This window comes from Rhinopithecus roxellana, chromosome 15, assembly GCF_007565055.1.
Source record: "Rhinopithecus roxellana isolate Shanxi Qingling chromosome 15, ASM756505v1, whole genome shotgun sequence".
Taxonomy (NCBI): domain Eukaryota; kingdom Metazoa; phylum Chordata; class Mammalia; order Primates; family Cercopithecidae; genus Rhinopithecus; species Rhinopithecus roxellana.
This window is the reverse complement of record NC_044563.1, coordinates 11,925,879-11,947,153: the sequence shown is the minus strand read 5'-3', so window position 1 is coordinate 11,947,153 and position 21,275 is coordinate 11,925,879. Positions and strand designations below refer to the sequence as shown.

Genomic DNA, 21,275 nt, shown 5'->3' with positions numbered 1-21,275 from the left:
AGTGATACCCAAGACGAGGGAGAGGTCTGTGGCTAGGGGAGGTGGGAAAGCCACACAGAGGAGGAGACACTCAGCCTCAGTAGTGCTGAGTGTAGACAGTGACCCTTGGTTGCTTCTTCCTGGGGTTCCTGTAGTCCAGAGTCCAAGCTGATAACTGATGGAAACCTCTTCCCCTGGATTGTTCTACCAGAAGGCTCAGAGCAGAGGCAGGTCATATGGACCCTAAAGCAGGTCCTGAGGTCCACAGAGGGTGTCTGCTTAAAGACTTTGATTGGGCATTCTCTTTAAAAAGGGATTCTGGGGGAGTTTCTTGACTCCAGTCCACACCCATAAATATGAAGTGTTGGAGCTGCAGACAAGCAGTCCTCTCTTGGTCATCATGGCTACTAGGGGAAGGTCAGCCTCAGAGCCATGCTCTGGCTCCACTGCCCTCACTCAAGGCCTAGACTGTGGCCAAGTTCATCCTCACCGGGCCCTTCATGGGCCTGTTTTTCCTGGCCTCAAAGAGTAATTTATTGGATCTTGTGCCCCTCGAGCAGTGTTTCTCAGTCACTCAATCGTGTTGTGCTCCCCGGGAGACATTTGGTAACATCTGGAGACATTTTGGGCTGTCATAACTTGGGGGTGCCACTGTCATCTCATGGTTAGAGGCAGGATGATGCTGAACACCCTACAGTTTACAGGACAGCCCTCATAACCAAGAATTATCTGACCCCAAATATCAGTAGTGCTGATATGGAGAAGCCCTGCTCAACCAAGTTTCCTTCAAGCTTGCTTGCTTCCTTCCTTCCTTCCTTCCTTCCTTCCTTCCTTCCTTCCTTCCTTCCTTCCTTCCTTCCTTCCTTCCTTCCTTCCTTCCTTCCTTCCTTCCTTCCTTCCTTCCTTCCCTCCCTCCCTCCCTCCCTCCCTCCCTCCCTTCCTTTCTTTTTTAAAGACGGAGTCTCAGTCTGTTGTCCAGGCTGGAGTGCAGTGGCATGATCTTGGCTCACTCCAACCTCCGTCTCCCAGGTTATAGTGATTATCCTGCCTCAGCCTCCCGAGTAGCTGGGATTACAGATGCCTGCTACCATGCCTAACTAATTTCTGTATTTTTAGTAGAGATGGGGTTTCACCATATTGGCCAGGCTGGTCTCGAACTCCTGACCTCAAATGATCCTCCTGCCTTGGCCTCCCAAAATGCTGGGATTACAGGCATTAGCCACCACACCCGGCCTCAATCAAGTTTTTATAGTGTCTGGGTGACATCCTGGGATTGGAACAACACTTATGTGATAAGAAGGGTGATGATGGGTGGAGTGATTTGAATCAATATTCTGTCTCCCCCACGTTTGGTGGGCCAGGAGCAAGGACAGGGAGAAATGACATCTGTCTTCAGCCTTAATAGGATAGAGGGCCAGGATCTGAGAACACTGTGGTTTCCAGGTTATTTTTCTCATTTGATTAGAATGGCCAGGGAGATGGCCTTCTGGGGAGGACCTGCCTGAGAACAAGCACTGAGGGGTCTCCATTCCCTTTGCTTCTGCAGCCATGGGAGTGGGTCAAAGGCCAGCTCCAAAGATTAGAAGGAGGCAGAATTTCCCCTTTTCCCTTGGACTTGGTAATTATCCCTGGAATCATCTAGAGGCTCTCAGAACATAGCAGTTAGGACCAGGGGCACCTGATGAGACAGTGTCTCGCTCTCTCCTTTCTCTCCTTTCAAATCCAGCCCTCGAGGTCACTGTGATTGGAGGTGTCTCTTGGAGGATCTTGGCAGGAATTATTACCTCTGAGGATTCCCCGAGGTCTATTTTAAATCCTGGGCCCACTCTCCTCCCATACCCAGTATGCTTCCCATCTGCCTCCCACCACAATGCAAGCAGTGTGCAAACCCATTTCCTCATTAGCCAGCACCAAACTTGGAAGACAAGCTGGCTATCCAAATATCACATGGTGCTTCCTCCTGCCCAGCTTGGATAATTCCTCTCCTTGGTGCAGAGGCTTTCAGGAGCTCCTCCAGGTCCCAGAAATGGAGTCGCCAAGGATGCAGTCCTCAAGGATGGAGTCCCTCAAAGATGTGGTCCCCAAGGATGGAGTCCCGAAGGATGCAGTCCCCAAGGATGGAGTCTCCTAAGGATGCATTCTCCTAGGGATGGAGTCCCTAAGGATAGAGTCCCCTAAAGATGCAGTCCCCAAGGATAGAGTCTGCCGAGGATGGAGTCCCCAAGAATGGAGTCCCCAAGGATGGATTCCCCAGTAATGGAGTCCCCCAGGGGCAGAGTACCCTAAAGATACAGTCCTCAGGAATGGAATCTGCCAAGGATGGAGTCCTCAAGGATGGAATAGCCAAAGATGGAATCCCCAAGAATGGAATCCCCAAGGTTGGAGTCCACCAAGGATGCAGTCCTCAAGGATGGAGTCCACAAACATGCGGTCTTCAAGGGTGGAGTCCACCAAGAATGTAGTCCTCCAAAGATGGAGTCCCCAAGCATGCAGTCCCCAAGGATGGAGTCACTAAGGACGAGGAGACCCCTGGGAGTCTAGGAATGCCTTCCTTAGGAACGCATTCCCCTAAGGATGGAGTCCCCAGGGGTGGAGTCCATCAGGCAATTAGATTCCTTTCCTCTCCTTCCTGCCCAGGCCTTTCTCCCTCTCTGGCATGGCATACATCCTGTCTCAGGGCCTGCTGTGTTGTTCTCCATACTCATCCGTGCCAGCTTTCTTAGTTTTTCCCTTTGTTTTCACAGTTCTCCTACAGACACCACTCATTTGCCCTCCTTTCTGCCTGGTGAAATCCTAGATCTGAGGTTTGAGTCAGAAAGATCAGGTTCAAATCCCAGCTCTGCCAATAGTTTGAGTGCTTTTAGGCAAGTTATACAACTTCTGTGAGCTTCAGCTCCTCATCAGCAAAGTGAGAATGAGCCTTTTGATGACTAACTGTGGTATTGCCTTAAAACACTCAACACAGTACCTGGCACGAATTAGTTGTGTTTTTTTTCAATCCTTCAAGCCCAGCTTAAATGCCACCATCTTCATAAAACCTTCCTTGATCCATTCCTCCAGCCAACCTTCCTTCTTGGCTATGTTCTTTGAGCCCTTGGAAACGTGTATTTGAGCCCTCTCGTCACATTCTGTCTGTGTTGTCAATATTTGTGTTCATTCCTTATCTGTACTTCTAGATGGTAATAAAATTGGTGGCTTAATACCAGCAACTATTGAGTGTTTGTAGTTGTTTTCCTAGTAGTTTTTTTCTGATCCATTTGGTCTCTTTCTTGAAGACAACTGGTAAGGTTTTGGACGCAAGGACCCATGTCCAAAAGTAGCAGATCTAACTACTTCACGTGAGCACTGAACTATTTCTTGTCCTCTTGGGAAAAAACCCTCCAATTCACTTTTTTACTTATTTTATTTATTTATTTTTTGGCAATAGAGTCTCACTTTGTCTCTCAGGCTGGAGTGCAGTGGCACAATCTCGGCTCACTGCAACCTCTGTCTCCCAGGTTCAAGCGATTCTCCTGCCTCAGCCTCCTGAGTAGCTGAGATTACAGGTTCCTGCCACCATGCCCGGCTAATTTTTGTATTTTTAATAGACACAGGGTTTCACCATGTTGGCCAGGCTGCTCTTGAACTGTTGACCTCAAGTGATCCACCTACCTCAGCCTCCCAAAGTGCTGGGATTACAGGCATGAGCTACCGCGCCCGACCCTAATTCACTTTACAAGACCAGGAGAACACCTCTCCTGGTCGCTCCTCTAAATTTCCTCAGGGCTTTATCTTTCTGTCACAGTACTTCTCAGATCGCACTGTAACGTCTCTCCCCACTAGCCCCTGGCCTCAAAGATCTCATTTCTCTTTACTATCTCACCTAATTTTTATGACAACTCTGTGAGGTGGAGATATTACTCCCATTTTACTGATGAGAAAAACAAGACACAGAAGGTTAAAGAACTTGCTCAAGGTTATCCAGTTAGGAAGTGGTGGAGTTGGAAGTCTGACTTTGAAACCACTCTGATCCTCTGCTTCCAAGTGAGGGCCTGGTTGTTGTCATTGGTGCAAAATGCAAAGGAGGCTGGGGTTTGTCCTGTGCTTCTGTCATTCTTGGATGTTCTCAGATCTTGAAGCCATTTCAATGTTCTGCTTGTATCTCTGAAAAATGGGTCCCTCTTATGTGCAAGTGAAGTGGGTTCCTCTTCTCTTTGTCTTGAGCTTCTTTTACTCAAGTTCCACAGATTGTCTTCACCCCAGATTTTTATGATTTATGTAAATATTCCCCTCTCTTGGCTTTCTTGAGCAGGCTGGAGCTACACTCAGATTTCAAGGTAGAGATGGGGTATAGTTTTGTCCTGAGGCTCTCCTTTCTGCCTGGTGAATTCCTAGAGCTGGTGTTTGAGTCAGAAAGACTTGGTAAAAATGACCACTTGATATGATGCCTAACTTCTCCCCTCTGTGACTTTGATACCCTTCTCATTCATCATGTGTTGTCATGCTTGTGCTCCTAGGCTCCAGGAGCTCTCTAGCTGTTTCTGTGAGTGGGATAAAGCCTTTGTTGCTCATCTGTTATTCTGAAGTCTCAGCTCTCCAGATCCTGGCCATTGGGAAGGCCTAGGCTGCTGTGTACCCCTTCCCTGTGCTGTGTCCCAGGCCACCAGGAATGGGTTCCAGTGGAAGTTGCATTCTAGAATTTCACGACAATTGCCCCCATAAGCATGATCTCCATTGGACTGGGTCTGGATCCATAATCCCTAGGTCTAGAGGGGCCCCATCTCATCTACTCCAACCCTACTATTTTTAAGAGGAAAGCTGGATCTCTCATCAAATTTGTGGAAGGCCCAAGGGTTAGAACTCACATCTCTTTCTTCTCAGTCCTGATTTTTTTTTTTTTTTTTTTTGAGACAGAGTCTCGCTCTGTCGCCTAGGGTGGAGTGCAGTGGCGTGATCTCTGCTCACTGTAAGCTCCGCCTCCCGGGTTCACACCATTCTCCTGCCTCAGCCTCCCGAGTAGCTGGGACTACAGGGACCTGCCACCACGCCCCGCTAATTTTTTGTATTTTTAGTAGAGACGGGGTTTCACCATGTTAGCCAGGATGGTCTTGATCTCCTAACCTCGTGATCTGCCCGCCTTAGCCTCCCAAAGTGCTGGGATAACAGGCGTGAGCCACCGCACCTCGGCATCAATCCTGATTCTTAATTTGCTGTTCTGCTTGTTAAAATGGAATCTTCTTCTTAAAGTTGAAAACATTTAAATCTTATTTTATTCTCCACAACCAGTTCTAACTCAAAGAGTAGTAGTTGGATTTTTACCTCCAATGCCTTTTTCTTCCTGCCTTGTTTGACTAGGGCAGTGAAACCAGACAACACTTACCTTTTTGGGTCTGGTTGTTTAGCTGCCCTGAAGCTAATTGTTCCTTGTTCTGACTAGTTGGCCTCTTCATTTCATGACAGTCCTACCAGCCGCCAGTACTAATCCTCTTATCACACGCTATCCCCTGGCTCCCATCACTGCACCTGCAATTAGACTCTTCTCTTGCTATGTAAACTGCTTCTGCATCACTAATAATTAATATTGGTTATTCAGCACTTCTTCTGGCTGCTAAATATTGAATTCTGTTATTTTTAATTATACGAGGCCCTTATTCATTATCTTACTGAATTAGTCCTGTGCCCACTGGTTATAACAACTCTCTAACTAATGGATCTGTCCCTAGAATACCTCTCCTTCTCACAATCACACTCTCTGGGGTACAGTTTAGTATTTAACAGGCATCAAGCAATAATGTCCCTCCATCTCTAATACTCTTTTTTTTTTTTTTTGAGACGGAGTCTGGCTCTGTCGGCCAGGCTGGAGTGCGGTGGCCGGATCTCAGCTCACTGCAAGCTCCGCCTCCCAGGTTCACGCCATTCTCCTGCCTCCGCCTCCCAAGTAGCTGGGACTACAGGCGCCCGCCTCATCGCCCGGCTAGTTTTTTGTATTCTTTAGTAGAGACGGGGTTTCACCATATTAGCCAGGATGGTCTCGATCTCCTGACCTTGTGATCTGCCCGTCTCGGCCTCCCAAAGTGCTGGGATTACAGGCTTGAGCCACCGCGCCCGGCCCATCTCTAATACTCTTAAGTACAGCTGCCTCAGTGCCTCTGACATGTCCTCCCCAAAGACAGGGATAATTTGGAAGGTGGTTGTTGCTGCTGTCTGTGGCAATGAGAAGAGAAAATGAACTTAGAGCCACATGAGAGTGGGGACACTAGAGACTGGGGTAGAAAGAGTGCGCTTATAGCTTAGGGAAAAGTCAGGGATTTTAGAGGTTCCTTTTTATGGGTGTAGGGGAGTGAATTTCTGGTGCTGGCTCTGGGGAATGGAGACTCAGGGGTTTATGGGTGTACATGAAAGGAGGCTGTGCTGCCGGGATGGCCTTACCAATTCTAGAGACTGGTAGAGGTGGTGGTGGTGGGCACTTGATTCTGGGAGGGACAATAGCCCGGAGAGTAAGAGAATGGGGTTGGGGTGATTGAAGAGCCTGGAGAACTTTTGGTGAAAGTTCTGAAAAGTCAAGGTGGACATGTGGGAGGAGTCAGCTATGGGTGGGAGATGGGGAGGAGAGGGAGGAGGGTCTGCAATAATTTGATATAATGTATGAGCCATCTGCCAGCCCATGAAGGGCAACATTTCCTTTTCCCTGTACTGGTGGCGACTTACTCTCTCTTCCTTTCTTAAGGATGAGAAGAAAAAAAAACAAAAACAAAAACAAAAAACAGAGGAGCTGCTCCTCTCCTCAGTGACTCCCAGGATCGATTTGCGTATTCTCCATCCCCAGGAAAAGCAGGCATCCATGGTCCCTCCTATGCTCCTTGGGAACCCCTTCCTTTTGCCTCCAAAATGAAATTGCCTCTCATTCTTGCCAGTCCTTTGATTCTCCAGGGGTGATGCCCACTCTTCTTCCAGCCTGATAGCCAGCTGGCCCATCACCAACTGGTTAATCCATTGACCCGGCATGGCCACTGGTCAGCCAGTTGGCCAGCACCAACTCGCTCTTTAGCCAGTTCTCTGGAAAGCCATCTGGTTGATCAGTTAGCCAACAAACCTGTAAGTCCATGGCTCCAACCAATAGCCCAATCCTCCTCACAGCCCTTGTTCCCTCCCTTCCTTCCCCTAAACTCTCTAACATTTCAGCTGATAGGACTTACTAATACTGCATAATTGGGTCTGCTTCTTAATCCCCTGCCTTCCCTTTCTCACCCTCTGTTGGAAAACCCCGTTGCCGACTCTGTGTGTGTTACTAACGCGCTTATAACCCAGGGGACCAAGGGATGGGCAGGGACAGGTGGGGCAAGGTATGAATGAAAAACCGAACTAACCTTTCTGTCTCATCTGCGGAATGTCGGCCATCTTTAAGTCTTTGGTTTCTTGGTCCAGTTCTTTTGTTGTTTTCTTCTCTACTAACCAAGGTCTCTAACTGTTCCCCTTCTCTGCAGACGGCTCTTCTTCGGGGAGGGGATGAGGGGGGAGAGGAATCCAGAGGAGGGATGGGGGAGGGATGGGGAGAAGAAGGGACTTAATTTTTGTGTGTGTTTTATTTCTCCTCCCCCCATTACAATTTAATTTTCTTTAAACAAATACTTTCGCTGAACCTAAGGTGGGAGGGTTGGAACAAACAACCAAATATATATAGATATATATTTTTTCCTCCTTCCTTGAGTTTCACAGTTGGTCATTTTATTTTTCTTTTCTTTTCGTTCTGTTCTTTTGTTGTTGTGTTTGTTGTTGTTTTTTGACATCCCCCTCCTCCCCATCCCCCCATATCTCCGGTGAAGCACGCAGGGATTGGACACGCTATGGTAAACAAACTGCATTATCTGGTAGATATCACTCTAATTGTCTTACCGTTTGGTTTGCCGTGGGTTTTTTAACTGTTTGATTCTCCCTCTTTTGTTTCCTCTCCCTGTTTGGTTTTTTGGTTGTTTTGCTCTTCCAATTGTTTTTTGCGTCCTGGACAATCTTTAGATTTTGCTTCTCTTTTAGTTTCCCTCTTTCCCTTTTCTTTCTTTTTTGGTCCAAACTGAAATACAAAAGACAAATGGAAATCGAGGAATTTGGCTTGTCCCTGCTGTAATCCCTAACTCCTGAATTCAGATTCCTGGCCAGAGAGACCTGGGGGCAGGCCCCATGTTCATCGGCTCTGGTTAGACCAGCCCCGATGCCAGGCTGCTTATTTCTATTGCTTTATTTTGTTCTTTTCCCTCCCCTCCCTTGTTTTTTCTCTTTGATTTAGTTTCTTGGTCCCCTGAAAATCCATGGAAAACACCATCCCATGACATGCTATGCTCTGCTCACTGTCAGCTCCCTGGACAGGGCCCCTCAAGTTTGGGAAGGGGGCTGGGGGTGAGACCTCCAGTGGCAGCCAGCGGGGTGGGTTCCCAGGGGTGGGGGGCATGGCCTTGGGAGATGCGGAGCTGCCTGAGATCAGTCCAGACCTCATGCAAATCATCAGTTCATAGCAGTTTGGGGGCTGCCCCATGCTGGCTGCTCCAGGAAAGGTGCCGTCCCTTCCCTCACTTCTCAGCCTTGAGAGTTCCTGGTTCCATGTCCCCCACATTTTGCATGGCATGAATGGTCTTTTCCCCCGACCAGGGATAGCGTCCAGTTCCCCGCAACTGCTCCGCTGCTCTGACTAACACTGTGTTTCACACTGTCTTCCTTCCCCTCACCCCCTGCCCTCTCTGCCCACTGCCTGCCCCGCATGGCCTCTGACAGGGGCTGGTTTCCTTTCCTGTTGAGGGGAGTGAGAGGAGGAGGCCTGCAGGGGTAGGAAGGGGCAGCATTGGTTGTCCTTGTCACCGAGTTCCTCTGTTTGGGTTGGGCTCAGTCCTGGTGAGTGTTGGTGTGGGTGTCTGTGTAAATGCAGCTGGTGTGTGTTGGTGTGTGGGTGTGACTGTGTGTAAATGTTGGCGTGACATTTTGGGGTGTTAGTGGGAAGCTGTACCGTGTATGTGCGAGGCTCTGCTGGTGACTCTCCATGTGTGAGCTGGTGTGAGCTGGGGGCTGCGTGACTGTGTAGGTTTTTGAGCCTGGTGAGGACTCTGTGTGGAGGTGGACTGTGGGGACTGGCCCTTCAGTCGCAGTGCCATGGCAGGCAGGAACAGGGAAGGAACTGGGGCTAGCTCTTTGCTCCTTGCTTTGCCTCAGAGTGTGTGCCCGCAGGCCTTGCTGCGTGCGATCCCCTGGGATTCCCTTGTGCCTGCCCAGTCCTGGCTCTGCAGCAGCAGCCGGTTAGTCATCGCCTATTAATAATGCAGAGTGATTGAGCACCAGGCCGGGGACCCTGCAGATGGATGTGTCTGCTCCCGTGGGGCCGGTGCTGCTTGGGGCAGCTGCCTGGCCTGCCCATCCACCCAGGTTTGCATGGCTGGCTGGTGAGGAGGGAAGCGTGACAGTTGGGGCTCCCAATCTGAGTGTCTCCCCCACTTCCCTAGGAGGCTCTACCTCTGAGGCTACATCTGGCTTTTCCTGAACTTTTGCGGGTCCATGTTTTCCTGTACCCATATAGACTAGTGCCCATGGCCAAAGCCATTCCAGCCCTCCCCAATTTAAGATCTCAGGTTACCACTCCCAGTGGTCTTGGTGTTCCAATGGGGCATACAGTGCCAGGTTTCTTGTTCCTCCAGCTGCTGCTTCTAGGAGTTAGCTGCTACCTGCCCGGCTCAGGCCAGGCCATTGAGTGCCTGTCAGGAGCTGGCCATTTGGAACTTTCTTTATGGTGCTTCACTAGATAGCCAACCTGTGACTTTGGGGACAGAAGGGAGGCAAGATCAAGCCATGTGGTACACCCCAAGCCTCTGGGTAATACCATCCTAGAATTAGGACCCAGCAGACTTTCCATCTAGCCTCAATTTGGTTAAAAATTGACCACGTGGGTTGAGTCTACTAAAGCTCAGTTTCCTTATCTACCAAATGGGCTAATAGGGGTAATATACCTGCATTGCCTACTACATGGAATCAGTGTGAAGATCAAGTAGAGTAATAGAAGTGAAAACATTTGTACTCTGTAAAGGAAATTGTAATGTTACTAAGCTTTATAAAATGTTAACTGATTGTCTCAGTGTTTCCAGGGCAGGGATGTTTTGTAAAGAAATGATTCTCTTCCATAGCAAACCCTGGAGAATATAACATCTCTGGCCCACTGGAGATCCTATTGCTATCTCTTCTTAAGAATCAGTCCCAAAATAACTGTGTGAAACCCTAGAATGCTTCAGGAATTGGGCTGGAGAAGAGGAGGAAAGATGAATGACTTGATTAAATTGGTTAAGAAGCAACAACCAGCTAGGCACCTGTAATCCCAGCTACTTGAGGCTGAGGTGGTTAAGTTGGTTAAGAAGGAAACAACCTGCTGGGTGTGGTGGCTCACTCCTGTAATCCCAGCATTTTGGGAGGCTGAGGCGGGTGGATCACCTGAGTCCAGGAGTTCAAGGCCAGCCTGGCCAACATGGTGAAACCCTGTCTCTACTAAAAATACAAAAAAATAGCCGGGTGTGGTGATGGGCATCTGTAATCCCAGCTACTCAGGAGGCTAAGGCACGAGAATTACTTGAACCTGGGAGGCCAAGGTTGCAGTGAACCGAGATCGCGCCACTGCACTCCAGCCTGGGCAACAGGAGTAAAACTCCATCTCCAAAACAAAACAAAACAGAACAAAACAAAACATAAAACAAAAAGAAGAAGCCAACAACCAGCTATGAACCTGTAATCTCAGCTACTCAAGGCTGAGATGGGAAGATTGCATAAGCCCAGGAGTTCAAGACTAGCCTGGGTGACATAGCAAGACCCCCCTCCCCTCTTTTTTTTTTGAGATAGAATCTGGCTCTGTTGCCTACACTGGAGTGAAGTGACGTGATCTCGGCTCACTGCAACCTCTGCCTCCTGAGTTCAAGCAATTCTCATGCCTCAGCCTCCTGAGTAGCTTGGACTACAGGTGCACGCCACCATACCTGGCTAATTTTTTGTATTTTTAGTAGAGACAGGATTTCACCATGTTGCCCAGGCTGGTCTCGAATTCCTGAGCTCAGGCATTCCACCCACCTCGGCTTCCCAAAGTGTTAGGATACAGGCATGAGCCATTGTGCCCTGGCAAGACACCATCTCTAAAACAAACAAACAAACAAACAAACAAACAAACAAACAAGACCCTATCTCTAAAACAAACAGACACACACACAACAAACAAGCAAAAGTAAACAATACTCTCTTGTTTCAGCCCTGAAAAGGAAAGTATCTGCCCAATTGTGAGTCTCTAAAGTCTGTACTTTCCTGCATGAGCAATACTGACTGGTAAACAGATCTGGTTGCCTTTTGGTGGCCTCATAGACCTTCATAAACCTGTACTAGGAATCAGCTCTTTCCGGCCAAGACCAGAGTCTGAGGCCTTGTAACAGGGTTCAATGTGTTCTGATTCCCAAGGCATCCCCCAGACAGGTTTTGGTTAGTTTCCAGTTTATTTTTACTAACTCATGTATATGGACTCTTTTCATGTTGTTTGAGCACTTCTTCTTCGGGGAGAGGGTGGATATAAAGCAAAAAGGCCAACCTTGAGAAGGTTGAGAAGTTTGGATTAGGTGTGATCAGGCTAATGGAGTTTGCTTGTAAAAATAATGATAGCTCTTTGTGCGCACACTGGGAGTCTTTATATAGCTTTCCTCTTTTGAATATCATTTAAACTTGATGAATGCCTGGGTTGCACGTAGCAGGCAGAGACTGTTCCCAGTTAACAGATGGGGAAAGCTGAAGCCCAGAGAAAGCACCTTGTCTAGGGTCACATAGCCAGATATGGAGGAGTTTCACTTCAGTTTTCTCATTTGATGCTCAGCGTAAGCCTGGAAGAAATGGGAGCCCCAGAAGTTGTTAAACTCCTCTCACAGATGAGAGTCAGAGGTAAAATGGGATTGTTTTGGAAAAGGATAAAGCCTGAATGAGAGCCCAGGATTTCTGACCTGATATCTTTCCTCTCTATTCCCAAACTATCAAATCCAGACCTCAGGATTCACGACAGGGCTGTGCCTGCCGGTTCAGTCCATCTTCGTGGTGTATCTTTCCAGCTCGAGTCTCTGGTTAGTTTCTGCCCTCTCATTGAACAGGTAGCTAACCCAAACCCTTAGCAGGACTTGCAGTACCTCACTCAGCCTGGAGACCCTTTCTTCCCCTTTGTCTTTGTCCCTTATTTCCATCCACTCAATCCTAAGGGGATGCCAGGACCTTTCCCCTAGACTAGTTGCTCTTAACCACCTTTGGCTCTTGGATACCTTTGAGAATTTGATGACAGCAATGGACTCTCACAGGAAAAAAGCCCACGGAGGCAGTTTTGCACACAATATCAAGGGACATGGAATCTCCCTAGCTCAGTCAACTTGCCCACAAGTTAAAAATACCTGCCCTCCGTCTTGTTCTCCCCAGAATAAGTTCCCCTCCCAAGGAGGTCAGTGACCCTGTGATCATCACAGGCAGCTGAGAAAGGCTTCAGAAGATGGCAGAAGGATACTTCCCCTCTTCCTCAGCCTTTCTTCCTAAGGCATGGTGGGCATGAAGTGCCCACCAATGTGGAGTTATTTATGGCCAGGACCTAGTTTCATATCCTGCACAGCCTGCCACAGGGGAGGTACGTGGAACAGAAAGAGAAGTGGGGTCAGCAGGGAGGGCTGAGAGCCCACCCAAGTCACAGGCTGCCCCTTGTGGCCACCTCCATCCAGCCTCTCTGCTTCTGGGGAGCACAGTGGGGGCTGGGCCGTGGGCTCCTGCTGCCTCTGCACCCTCTCCCTTCTCCTCTGGCTGGACACAACTCTTCCAGGGCAGAAGCTCTGGCTCATTCCCCTTGGCCAGTTCAGTACCCACTTGGCTTGCTTGTCTGTGTTGAGCGGGTTGGCATGGGTTGGGTGCAGACACTCTGCTATGTCTCAGTGCTGCTGTTTGGAAGGAGACAGCTGGAACATCTCACTGCCTTGGGTAGGATGTGGTACGTACGCAGGTGTGTCTGGGGATTGGTGATCCGTGGCGAATGGGTGGTGGAATGAGTCTTGGGTCGCCTGCTTATGAGGACAGTAGAGTCAAATGTCTTTTCTCTTTCTTTTTCAACCCTTAAAGTGTCTCTGTCCTAGTGGTCACTCCTCTCTTTTCCCCTCATCATCAGAAGGAAGCTCTCTCCCTACCTGCACCCCATAGCTCTGTCGCCTCCATCTCTGCTCCTCCCAATGCCCCTGCCCTGCACACCTTCTTACCTGGCTGCCTTTCTCTGGCCTGTCCTGCTGGGCCTAGCCCTCACCCTGCTCCTCTAACCTGCATGTGTCCAGCTGCAGTGGCTGTTCTGTGTTGCACGACCCCCTCCTTTCCCTCCTCCCCCACCGGCCCCACCCCTTCCAGAAGATGCGTGGGGGGGGGTTGGGGGGCAGGGGCATCATGAACCCCTGGGGTGGAGGGGGACCGGGGGAATTATTCCCCTGTTTCCTGCTTTTACTAACGAACCTGCCATTTTTGTGTCTGGACTTTGATTTGTCTGAGGGAACAGTCGGGTTTTACTAATCTAAGTCATCTCCCTCCTTGCCTTCCCCAGAGACCTTCCTCCATTCCCTCTACCCTTGGCTTCCTTTCCACCCAGAACCCATCCCCACTTTCTCCCTCTACTCCCCACCTCTGGCTGATCCCCTTCCTCAGGGCACTTCCTTATGTTGTCCTTCCTCCTGCTACCCCACCCCCAGGCCCAGCCCTGGGCCATAAGAGGGTGATTAAGGCAGCCCTTTCCCAGTAGGAAGCACATGGGAGTGATCTGCAAAAAGCCCAGGGGGGCAAGGTGAGATTGTGCCCAGTCAGGAGGGAAACTGAGGAGGGTATTTCCTCCTCTCTACCCCACACTGTCACCTCGTTTAAGTCTGAGAGGGCAAAGGGAGGGTGACTTTGGCAAATGGAGTGGGATAGAGAGAGCCCATAGGGTGAGGGAGATGGCCAGTGGCTGGTGCCCTGGCTTCTGAGGTCAGGGAGGGAGGACACAGCTGAGGGGCTCAGGTGGGCTGGGGACCAAAAGAGGAGATTCTCTTCCTGGGGAGCTTTGGGACCAGCAGAGCCCTTTCCCTGCACTGAAGCAGGAGTGCACTTGAGTTTCTGTCACCAAAGTCACAGGCTCCTTAGGTGTTAGGTTCATAGATGGAGATGCCAGCTATGTGGCCCTGGGTCATAAGATGATCTTTAATGGCTATGTGCTGTATACCCTGGATTATGTTCAGATTAGTGGGGTTACAGGGACATGTCAGGCTGGTGCCTACCCCTCAGGAGCTGACCAGTTGGGGTGACCAGACTTAGGCACAGGAAGTAATCAGCAGCCCAGTTCCTGGGCTCTCAGTGCAGCATCAGGGAGAGTGGAGGTGGAGGGCTGGATGGAGTTGAATTTGTCCCAGGGAGGCCCGTTCAGCCTATTACCCACTCCCTGTCTTATCCCTGACCTTTCATCCCGGCTCCTTCTTCCCTTTCTCCAGCCCCTCTCTGCCAGGTCTAATCTCGTTTGCATGTTTTTGTGACTAATACTTGGACCCTTCCCTTTTCTACCCAGACCCCTACTTCCCAGCCTTAGGGTGGGGTGGAGGGAAGAAGAAATAAATGGTAATGACTGGCCCTCCCCTCAAATAAGATTCAAAAGCTTTCAGACTGCCCCTTTCCACAAAGACACCCCCTTACCTTCTGCTCTTCAACCTAGTTACCCCAGCACAAGGTTTGATGGTTCCCAGGAGGTGGAGAGTGGGGCTCAGCTCTACCCTATACGCTGCAAGGCTCCAGCCAAGCACAAGAGGGATTCGGGGGTCCTGGGAAGGCAGGAAGCTCCCTTACCCCAGTTCTGCTCATGTCCCTTTGGAGTTCCTCCGTTCACCCACTGAGACTGTGGACCCCTGGAGACCAGTCGCTGGAAGATGGCTGGTGGCATGTGCATATAGACTGGTGTGGGTGAGGAGGGCATAGGATGTGACTGGAAGGCCCCAATCTCTAGACTGCTCCTGAAAGAGGGTGCTGAGGCACTCTTGGGGAATGAGAAATGGGGTGAGCTGTGGCCTATGGAAACACAGTGTTGGGCTAACCCTGAGCCAGCTTCCTATTGACCCTGCAGAGCTCTGCCCTCTTTCCCAGCTGACCTTCCCAAACCATTGCCTTCCTAGAGTAGGGGCTCATGGTCTCATAGCCCTTGGCCCTTCTCCCATAACCTTTTTGGGTGTCTTGAACCCTTGTGGGCTGCTTGTAGAGTTAGATTTTTTGGAGACTAGGTGGACATTTGCCTGGGGAGACTGGGGAAGTCAGAGAGTTTCCTGTCCTTGTCACGCCCTGCCCCGCCCCACCTAAGATCACTTCTGCATTCTCCAGGCCATCGCTGAGCCCCCGTGCCTCCTGGAACACCAAGTACTCCCCCATTCCCACTCATCCTGCTTTCTTACTGAACTTTCAGCCCAGGGGCAAGGTATTCATGAGGTTAGCTCTATCCCCCTCTGTTCCCTAAGCTGGCCCTGACTCCCTGGAGTAACTCTGGTGGTGTTCGTAGACAAGGCAATTAGATAGGAAGAAGGAAGAGTGGACTAATGTAGCTAAAGAGCTCCCTCTCCTTTGGAGGCAAGAGAGTGACCTGAATATAAGGAGATCTGAGGAGCCAAGAGACAGACTCAGGAAAGGGCTAGAAGTACAAACCCGGAGACTGGGCAGCAGGGGTGGAAATCAGCCACGATGGGCAACCCCAGAAAGTTTCAAGACTTTCTAGGAATATCTGAGTTCCTGGTCCTCACACTGCTATCTTCCATCTCCCTACTGGGTTCAGACTGAAAGGCTTCCCAGCACCCAGCGGAGAGGGCTGCAGGTGAGTCTAAGCCACCAAGGTCCGGGGAACACCATTCTCTGGCACACTTTTGAAAGAAGTTCTGGAGTCATGTGTGTGTCCAGAGAGTACCTTCAGGAGAAGAAAAGTGAGGATGCCATCTGCACCCATCCTGTGCCCCAGAATGGGGGATCTGTCCTGGAGCCCACATTCTTGTTCAGAGTGCCTTCCAGGAACAACTTCTTGGGGGACATCAGGGGGAGCTCTCCAAGTACCCTTCAGGCTCCTGCCTGCTGAGCTGGGGGCCAGAGGGCAGGTCTTAGCCCACCCTGAAACCATCAAATCTTGTGCTGCCTCCTTTTCCTCATTCCCTCTCTTCCCCCACTGTTCCTTCTCCAAGACAAGCAGACATAAAAATGGGGGTCCCCCTCCCCTGCTGCCCTCTGGCCCCTCCTTTGCCCAGTCGTAGCTCTTCCTAGGGATTTGATGTTGGTTGTCTCCTGTCTTTCTCCCTCCCTCCTGGGCTGGGCAGGTGACCATCTCGGTGGACGGGATCCTGACCACCACAGGCTACACGCAGGAGGATTACACCATGCTGGGCTCTGATGACTTCTTCTACATTGGGGGCAGCCCCAACACAGCTGACCTGCCGGGCTCGCCCGTCAGCAACAACTTCATGGGCTGCCTCAAGGACGTGAGTAGGCCTAGGGAGGGGCTGCAGGCCATTCAGGAGCCCTTTGGCTCCTGTCTTCAGTGTGACTTAGTCTGACCTGGCTAGGTGTCTGGGTCCTCTGTTGCTTCCAAGTCCATGGTGGGAGACACCCCCTCTTTAAAACCTAAGGCCCACTGACTCCATCAAGAAGCTTCTCCCCTCTCGTTTCCTTGAGCCTTAGAAGCTCCCATCCTCATAGAGGACCCTCAAAGGCAGCTGTGGAACAGAGGAAAGAATGCTGGGTGTGAAGACTAAAGACCTTTGCTTGAGTCCCAGCTCTTCCACTCATTGGTTCTGTGACTGTGGTCAAGTCACTTGACTGTCTAATGCTGAGTTTCCTCCTCTGTAGATGGGTAGTCAGTGCCTACTTCATAAGGTTGTGAGGCGCACATAAGAGTGTAAGTGAACATACTTCATCAAGTAGAAAATGGCTACCACATATCAGTGGCCTTGTCATTATTATGAACTGCAATTTAGTGGGCACTGAGAGCCCACAGGGCAAGTCACCGTGCTCCTGCTGGGCCAGAAGACAGGACAGGACAGGCAAGGGAGGTGCTTGTTCACAGCCTCTGTGCCTGAAGCTCCGGAACAGAGGCCTAAGGGGAGTGGTCTGGTGGAACTGAGCAGGGGCTACAAGGGTGGGTGACTGGGTCCCCTGGTGCTCACTGCTGGGTGGGAGTGACCAGGCCCTAAGCTGCTTTCTGATTCTTTATACCTGACGCCACCCCTCCCTGCAGGTGGTCTATAAGAACAACGACTTCAAACTGGAACTATCCCGCCTGGCAAAGGAAGGGGACCCCAAGATGAAGCTGCAGGGGGACTTGTCATTCCGCTGTGAGGATGTGGCTGCCCTGGACCCTGTGACCTTTGAGAGTCCTGAGGCCTTTGTGGCGCTGCCCCGCTGGAGTGCTAAGCGCACTGGCTCCATCTCCCTAGACTTCCGCACCACTGAGCCCAACGGGCTGCTGCTCTTCAGCCAGGGCCAGCGGGCTGGGGGTGGAGCTGGCAGCCACAGCTCTGCTCAGCGGGCCGACTACTTTGCCATGGAGCTTTTGGACGGCCACCTCTATCTTCTGCTGGACATGGGATCTGGGGGCATCAAGCTGCGGGCATCCAGCCGCAAGGTCAATGATGGCGAGTGGTGTCACGTGGACTTCCAGAGGGACGGGCGAAAAGGTCAGGAGGCCTCTGGACCCTTCCCCTTCCATGGGCCACCCCTTTCCATCTGCCCTGACATGCTCTCCGTCTCTCTTCAGTGGGTCTCTTCTACACCATTTCCTATACTCTTCCCTGCCACCTCTCCTCCACCCCTCCTCACGTCTTGTCCTTTCTGGACATTGGCAGAAAGAGCACAGCATTTGATGTCAGTCAGACCTGGATCACACCTCAGCTCCCCTACTTGCTGCAAGTGAGACTCCATTTCCTTATCTGTAGCAGGAATAATCCCACAAGGGCCATCAAGAGGAGAAAATAAGAGCACACCTGTAGAAGGATTAGCACAGTGGCCAACATAGAGTAGACACCCCATTCTCCTTTAAGAATATATCTTCCGGCCAGGTGTGATGCCTCTCGCCTGTAATCCCAGCATTTCAGGAGGCCAAGGTGGGCAGATCATGAGGTCAGATCGAGACCATCCTGGCTAACATGGCAAAACCCCGTCTCTACTAAAATTACAAAATATTAGCCAGGTGTGGTGGTGGGCACCTGTAGTCCCGGCTACTCAGAGGCTGACACAGAAGAATGGCATGAACCCGGGGGAGGCGGAGCTTGCAGTGAGCCGAGATCACACCACTGCACTCCAGCCTGGGTGACAGACTCTGTCTCAAAAAAAAAAAAAAAAAAAAAAAGAGAATATATCTTCCCAGCCATGCCTCCCTTCTGTCTAGAGCCATTCAACTTAAAAAAAACAAAAAAAAAAACAAAAAAAAAACTAACTCACTAGGCTGGGCACTGTGGCTCACACCTGTAATCCTAGCATTTTGGGAGGCCGAGGTGGGTGGACCATTTGAGGTCAGGAGTTCGAGACCAGCCTGGTCATCATGGTGAAACCTCGTCTCTACTAAAAATACAAAAATTAGCCGGGCATGGTGGTGCACTCCTGTAGTCCCAGCTAATTGGGAGACTGAGGCAGGAGAATCGCTTGAACCTGGGAGGCGGAGGTTGCAGTGAGCCAAAATCCTGCCATTGCACTCCAGCCTGGGTGACAGAGGAAGATTGTCCAAAAAAAAAGAAGAAAAAAAAAAAAATTAACTCAACAGTTACTGAGCACCCACTGTGTGCCAGATGCTGTCCAAGGTTCTGGAGATATGGACAGCAGGGAAACTAAAAAGACTATCTTCGCTGTCACAGAACCTCTGTTCTGGTGTGGGATGGGAGAGCATGGAGTGAAAAAGACAGTGAATAGCCCCACACCCCCACCTAGCAGTGAGGGCTCTAGAACAGTTAAGTGTCAGGGCAGAGAGTCCTGGGGTCAAGCAGATGCCTGTTCTTGAACCTTCTGTTGCTTCTAGCCACTCTCTTCTTCACCCTCCATTTCAGTGTCTTGCATCCTCTTCCTGTTTTCTGTCTGCTAATTCTCTCTCCTTTACGCTTCTCCATCTTGTTGAACATGAGAGAATTATCCAAGAAAGGGAAATTGATATAAATGAGAACTGACACATTATCCTATTTAAGCACTTATCAACGCTAGCTAAATTTTTTTTTTTTTTTTTTTTTTTATACGGAGTCTTGCTCTATCGCCCAGGCTGAAGTGCAGTGGTGCGATCTCAGCTCACTGCAACCTTCACCTCCCAGGTTCAAGCGATTCTCCTGCCTCAGCCTCCTGAGTAGCTGGGACTACAGGCGCCTGCCACCACGCCCGGCTAATTTTTTGTATTTTTAGTAGAAACAGGGTTTCACCGTCTTAGCCAGGATGGTCTTGATCTCCTGTCCTGGTGATCAGCCTGCCTTGGCCTCTCAAAGTGCTGGGATTACAGGCGTGAGCCACAGCACCTGGCCAACGTCAGCTAAATTTTTGTGCTCCTCCGCCTGTCACTGAGCTGGGCCTGTGAGTTTGGGTGGAGTGACTGTTCCTCCCTGTGCAGGAAGGAGGGGCCCTGTGGCTCCCGGAGAACGACAGCTTCTCATGGGCTTTCTATTTCTTTCGCTTCCGTCCTCGAAGTGTTGCTTCCCCCGGGCTTCACATTAAATGATTTCATCCCCGGGTTGTGTCTCAGGACAGCACCAGGAATTCTTCCCGGAGCTCTCTGTGCCCCAGGGTTTCCACCAGGTGGTCAGTAACACTCTAGGTTGGAAGTCTGCCCAAACCTTGCAGGGCACTGCAGGGCTTCCACTTCTCTGTGCTTTCAGGAAGTACTCCTGTTAGCTCACACCAATCTCTGGAGCCAGAGTCTGGACCAGGTCTGGCTGGTCCTTGGATTCCTGTCTTGACCAATTCTGGACATTTCTGACGACCCATTTCTTTTCTTTTTTTTTTTGAGATGAAGTCTTACTCTGTTGCCCAGTCTGGAGTGCAGTGGTGTGATCTCAGCTCACTGCAACCTCCGCCTCCCGGGTTCAAGCGATTCTCCTGCCTCAGCCTCCCAAGTAGCTGGGATTATAGGCACATGCCACCATGCCTGGCTAATTTTTGTATTTTTATTGGAGACGGGGTTTTACCATTTTGGCCAGGCTGGTCTTGAACTCCTGACCTTGTGATTCACCTGCCTCAGCCTCCCAAAGTGCTGTACCAAAGTGCTGGGATTACAGCGTGAGCCACCGCGCCTGGCCTCTGATGACCCATTTCATATGTGTACACAAACACAGACTTGGGGCAGCTATTCCAAGAAAACTATCTTAGATCTTTTCCATTTTTTTCTATTTTTGTTTTTGCAATTGTGGTAAATGATACATAACAAAATTTGCCACCCTTTCCTGCAGATCATGTGGGACAGAAAAAAAAATGAAAAACAAAACAGTAAAAAAAAAATTTACTATCGTAACCATTTTTTTTTTTTTTTTTTTTTTTTTTTGAGACAGAGTTTCTCGCTCTTTTTGCCTAGTCTGGAGTGCAATGGTGCAATCTCGGCTCACTGCAACCTCTGTCTCCTGGGTTCAAGTGATTTTCCTGCCTCAGCTTCCCAGGTAGCTGGGATTATAGGCGTGCGTCACCATGCCCGGCTAATTTTATGTATATATATATATAAATTTTTTTTTTTACTAGAGATGAGGTTTCACCATGTTGATCAGGCTGGTCTTGAACTCCTGACCTCAAGTGATACATTTGCCTCAGCCTCCCAAAAAGCTGGGATTACAGGTGTGAGCCTCTGTGCCCAGCCCATCGTAACCATTTTTTTTTTCTCTTTTTTGAGACGGAGTCTCGCTCTGTCGCCCAGGCTGGAGTGCAGTGGCCGGATCTCGGCTCACTGCAAGCTTCGCCTCCCGGGTTCACGCCATTCTCACGCCTCAGCCTCCTGAGTATCTGGGACTACAGGCGCCCGCCACCACGCCTGGCTAGTTTTTGCGTTTTTTAGTAGAGAGGGGGTTTCACCGTGTTAGCCAGGACGGTCTCGATGTAACCATTTTTAAGTATGCAGTTTACTGGTGTTAAGTACATGCATATTGTTGTGTAAATATCACTGGTAACTATCATTTATCTCCAGAACTTTTCTCATCTTCCCAAACTGAAGCTCTGGCCCAATAAACACCAACTCTCCATTCCCTCTCCTCTTAGCCGTTGGCACTCACCATTCTACTTTCTGTGTAAGAATCTGGCCACTCTCGGTACCTCTG

The 21,275-nt window shown here is 50.1% G+C and overlaps 1 protein-coding gene across 3 annotated transcripts in view; it reads left to right on the top strand.

Annotated features, from left to right (window-relative positions):
• NRXN2 (neurexin 2) overlaps positions 1 to 21,275 on the top strand; it is a 153,321-nt gene that overhangs the window by 39,262 nt on the left and 92,784 nt on the right. For 2 of the 3 annotated variants that reach the window (XM_030918583.1, XM_030918582.1), the window contains exons 6-8: positions 7,782 to 7,805; positions 16,326 to 16,487; positions 17,243 to 17,681. In XM_030918583.1, coding sequence (XP_030774443.1) covers positions 7,782 to 7,805; positions 16,326 to 16,487; positions 17,243 to 17,681 — 625 coding nt within the window. Of the gene's footprint in view, positions 1 to 7,781; positions 7,827 to 16,325; positions 16,488 to 17,242; positions 17,682 to 21,275 lie in introns of all 3 variants that reach the window. The other variant, XM_030918581.1, reaches the window with a different exon arrangement.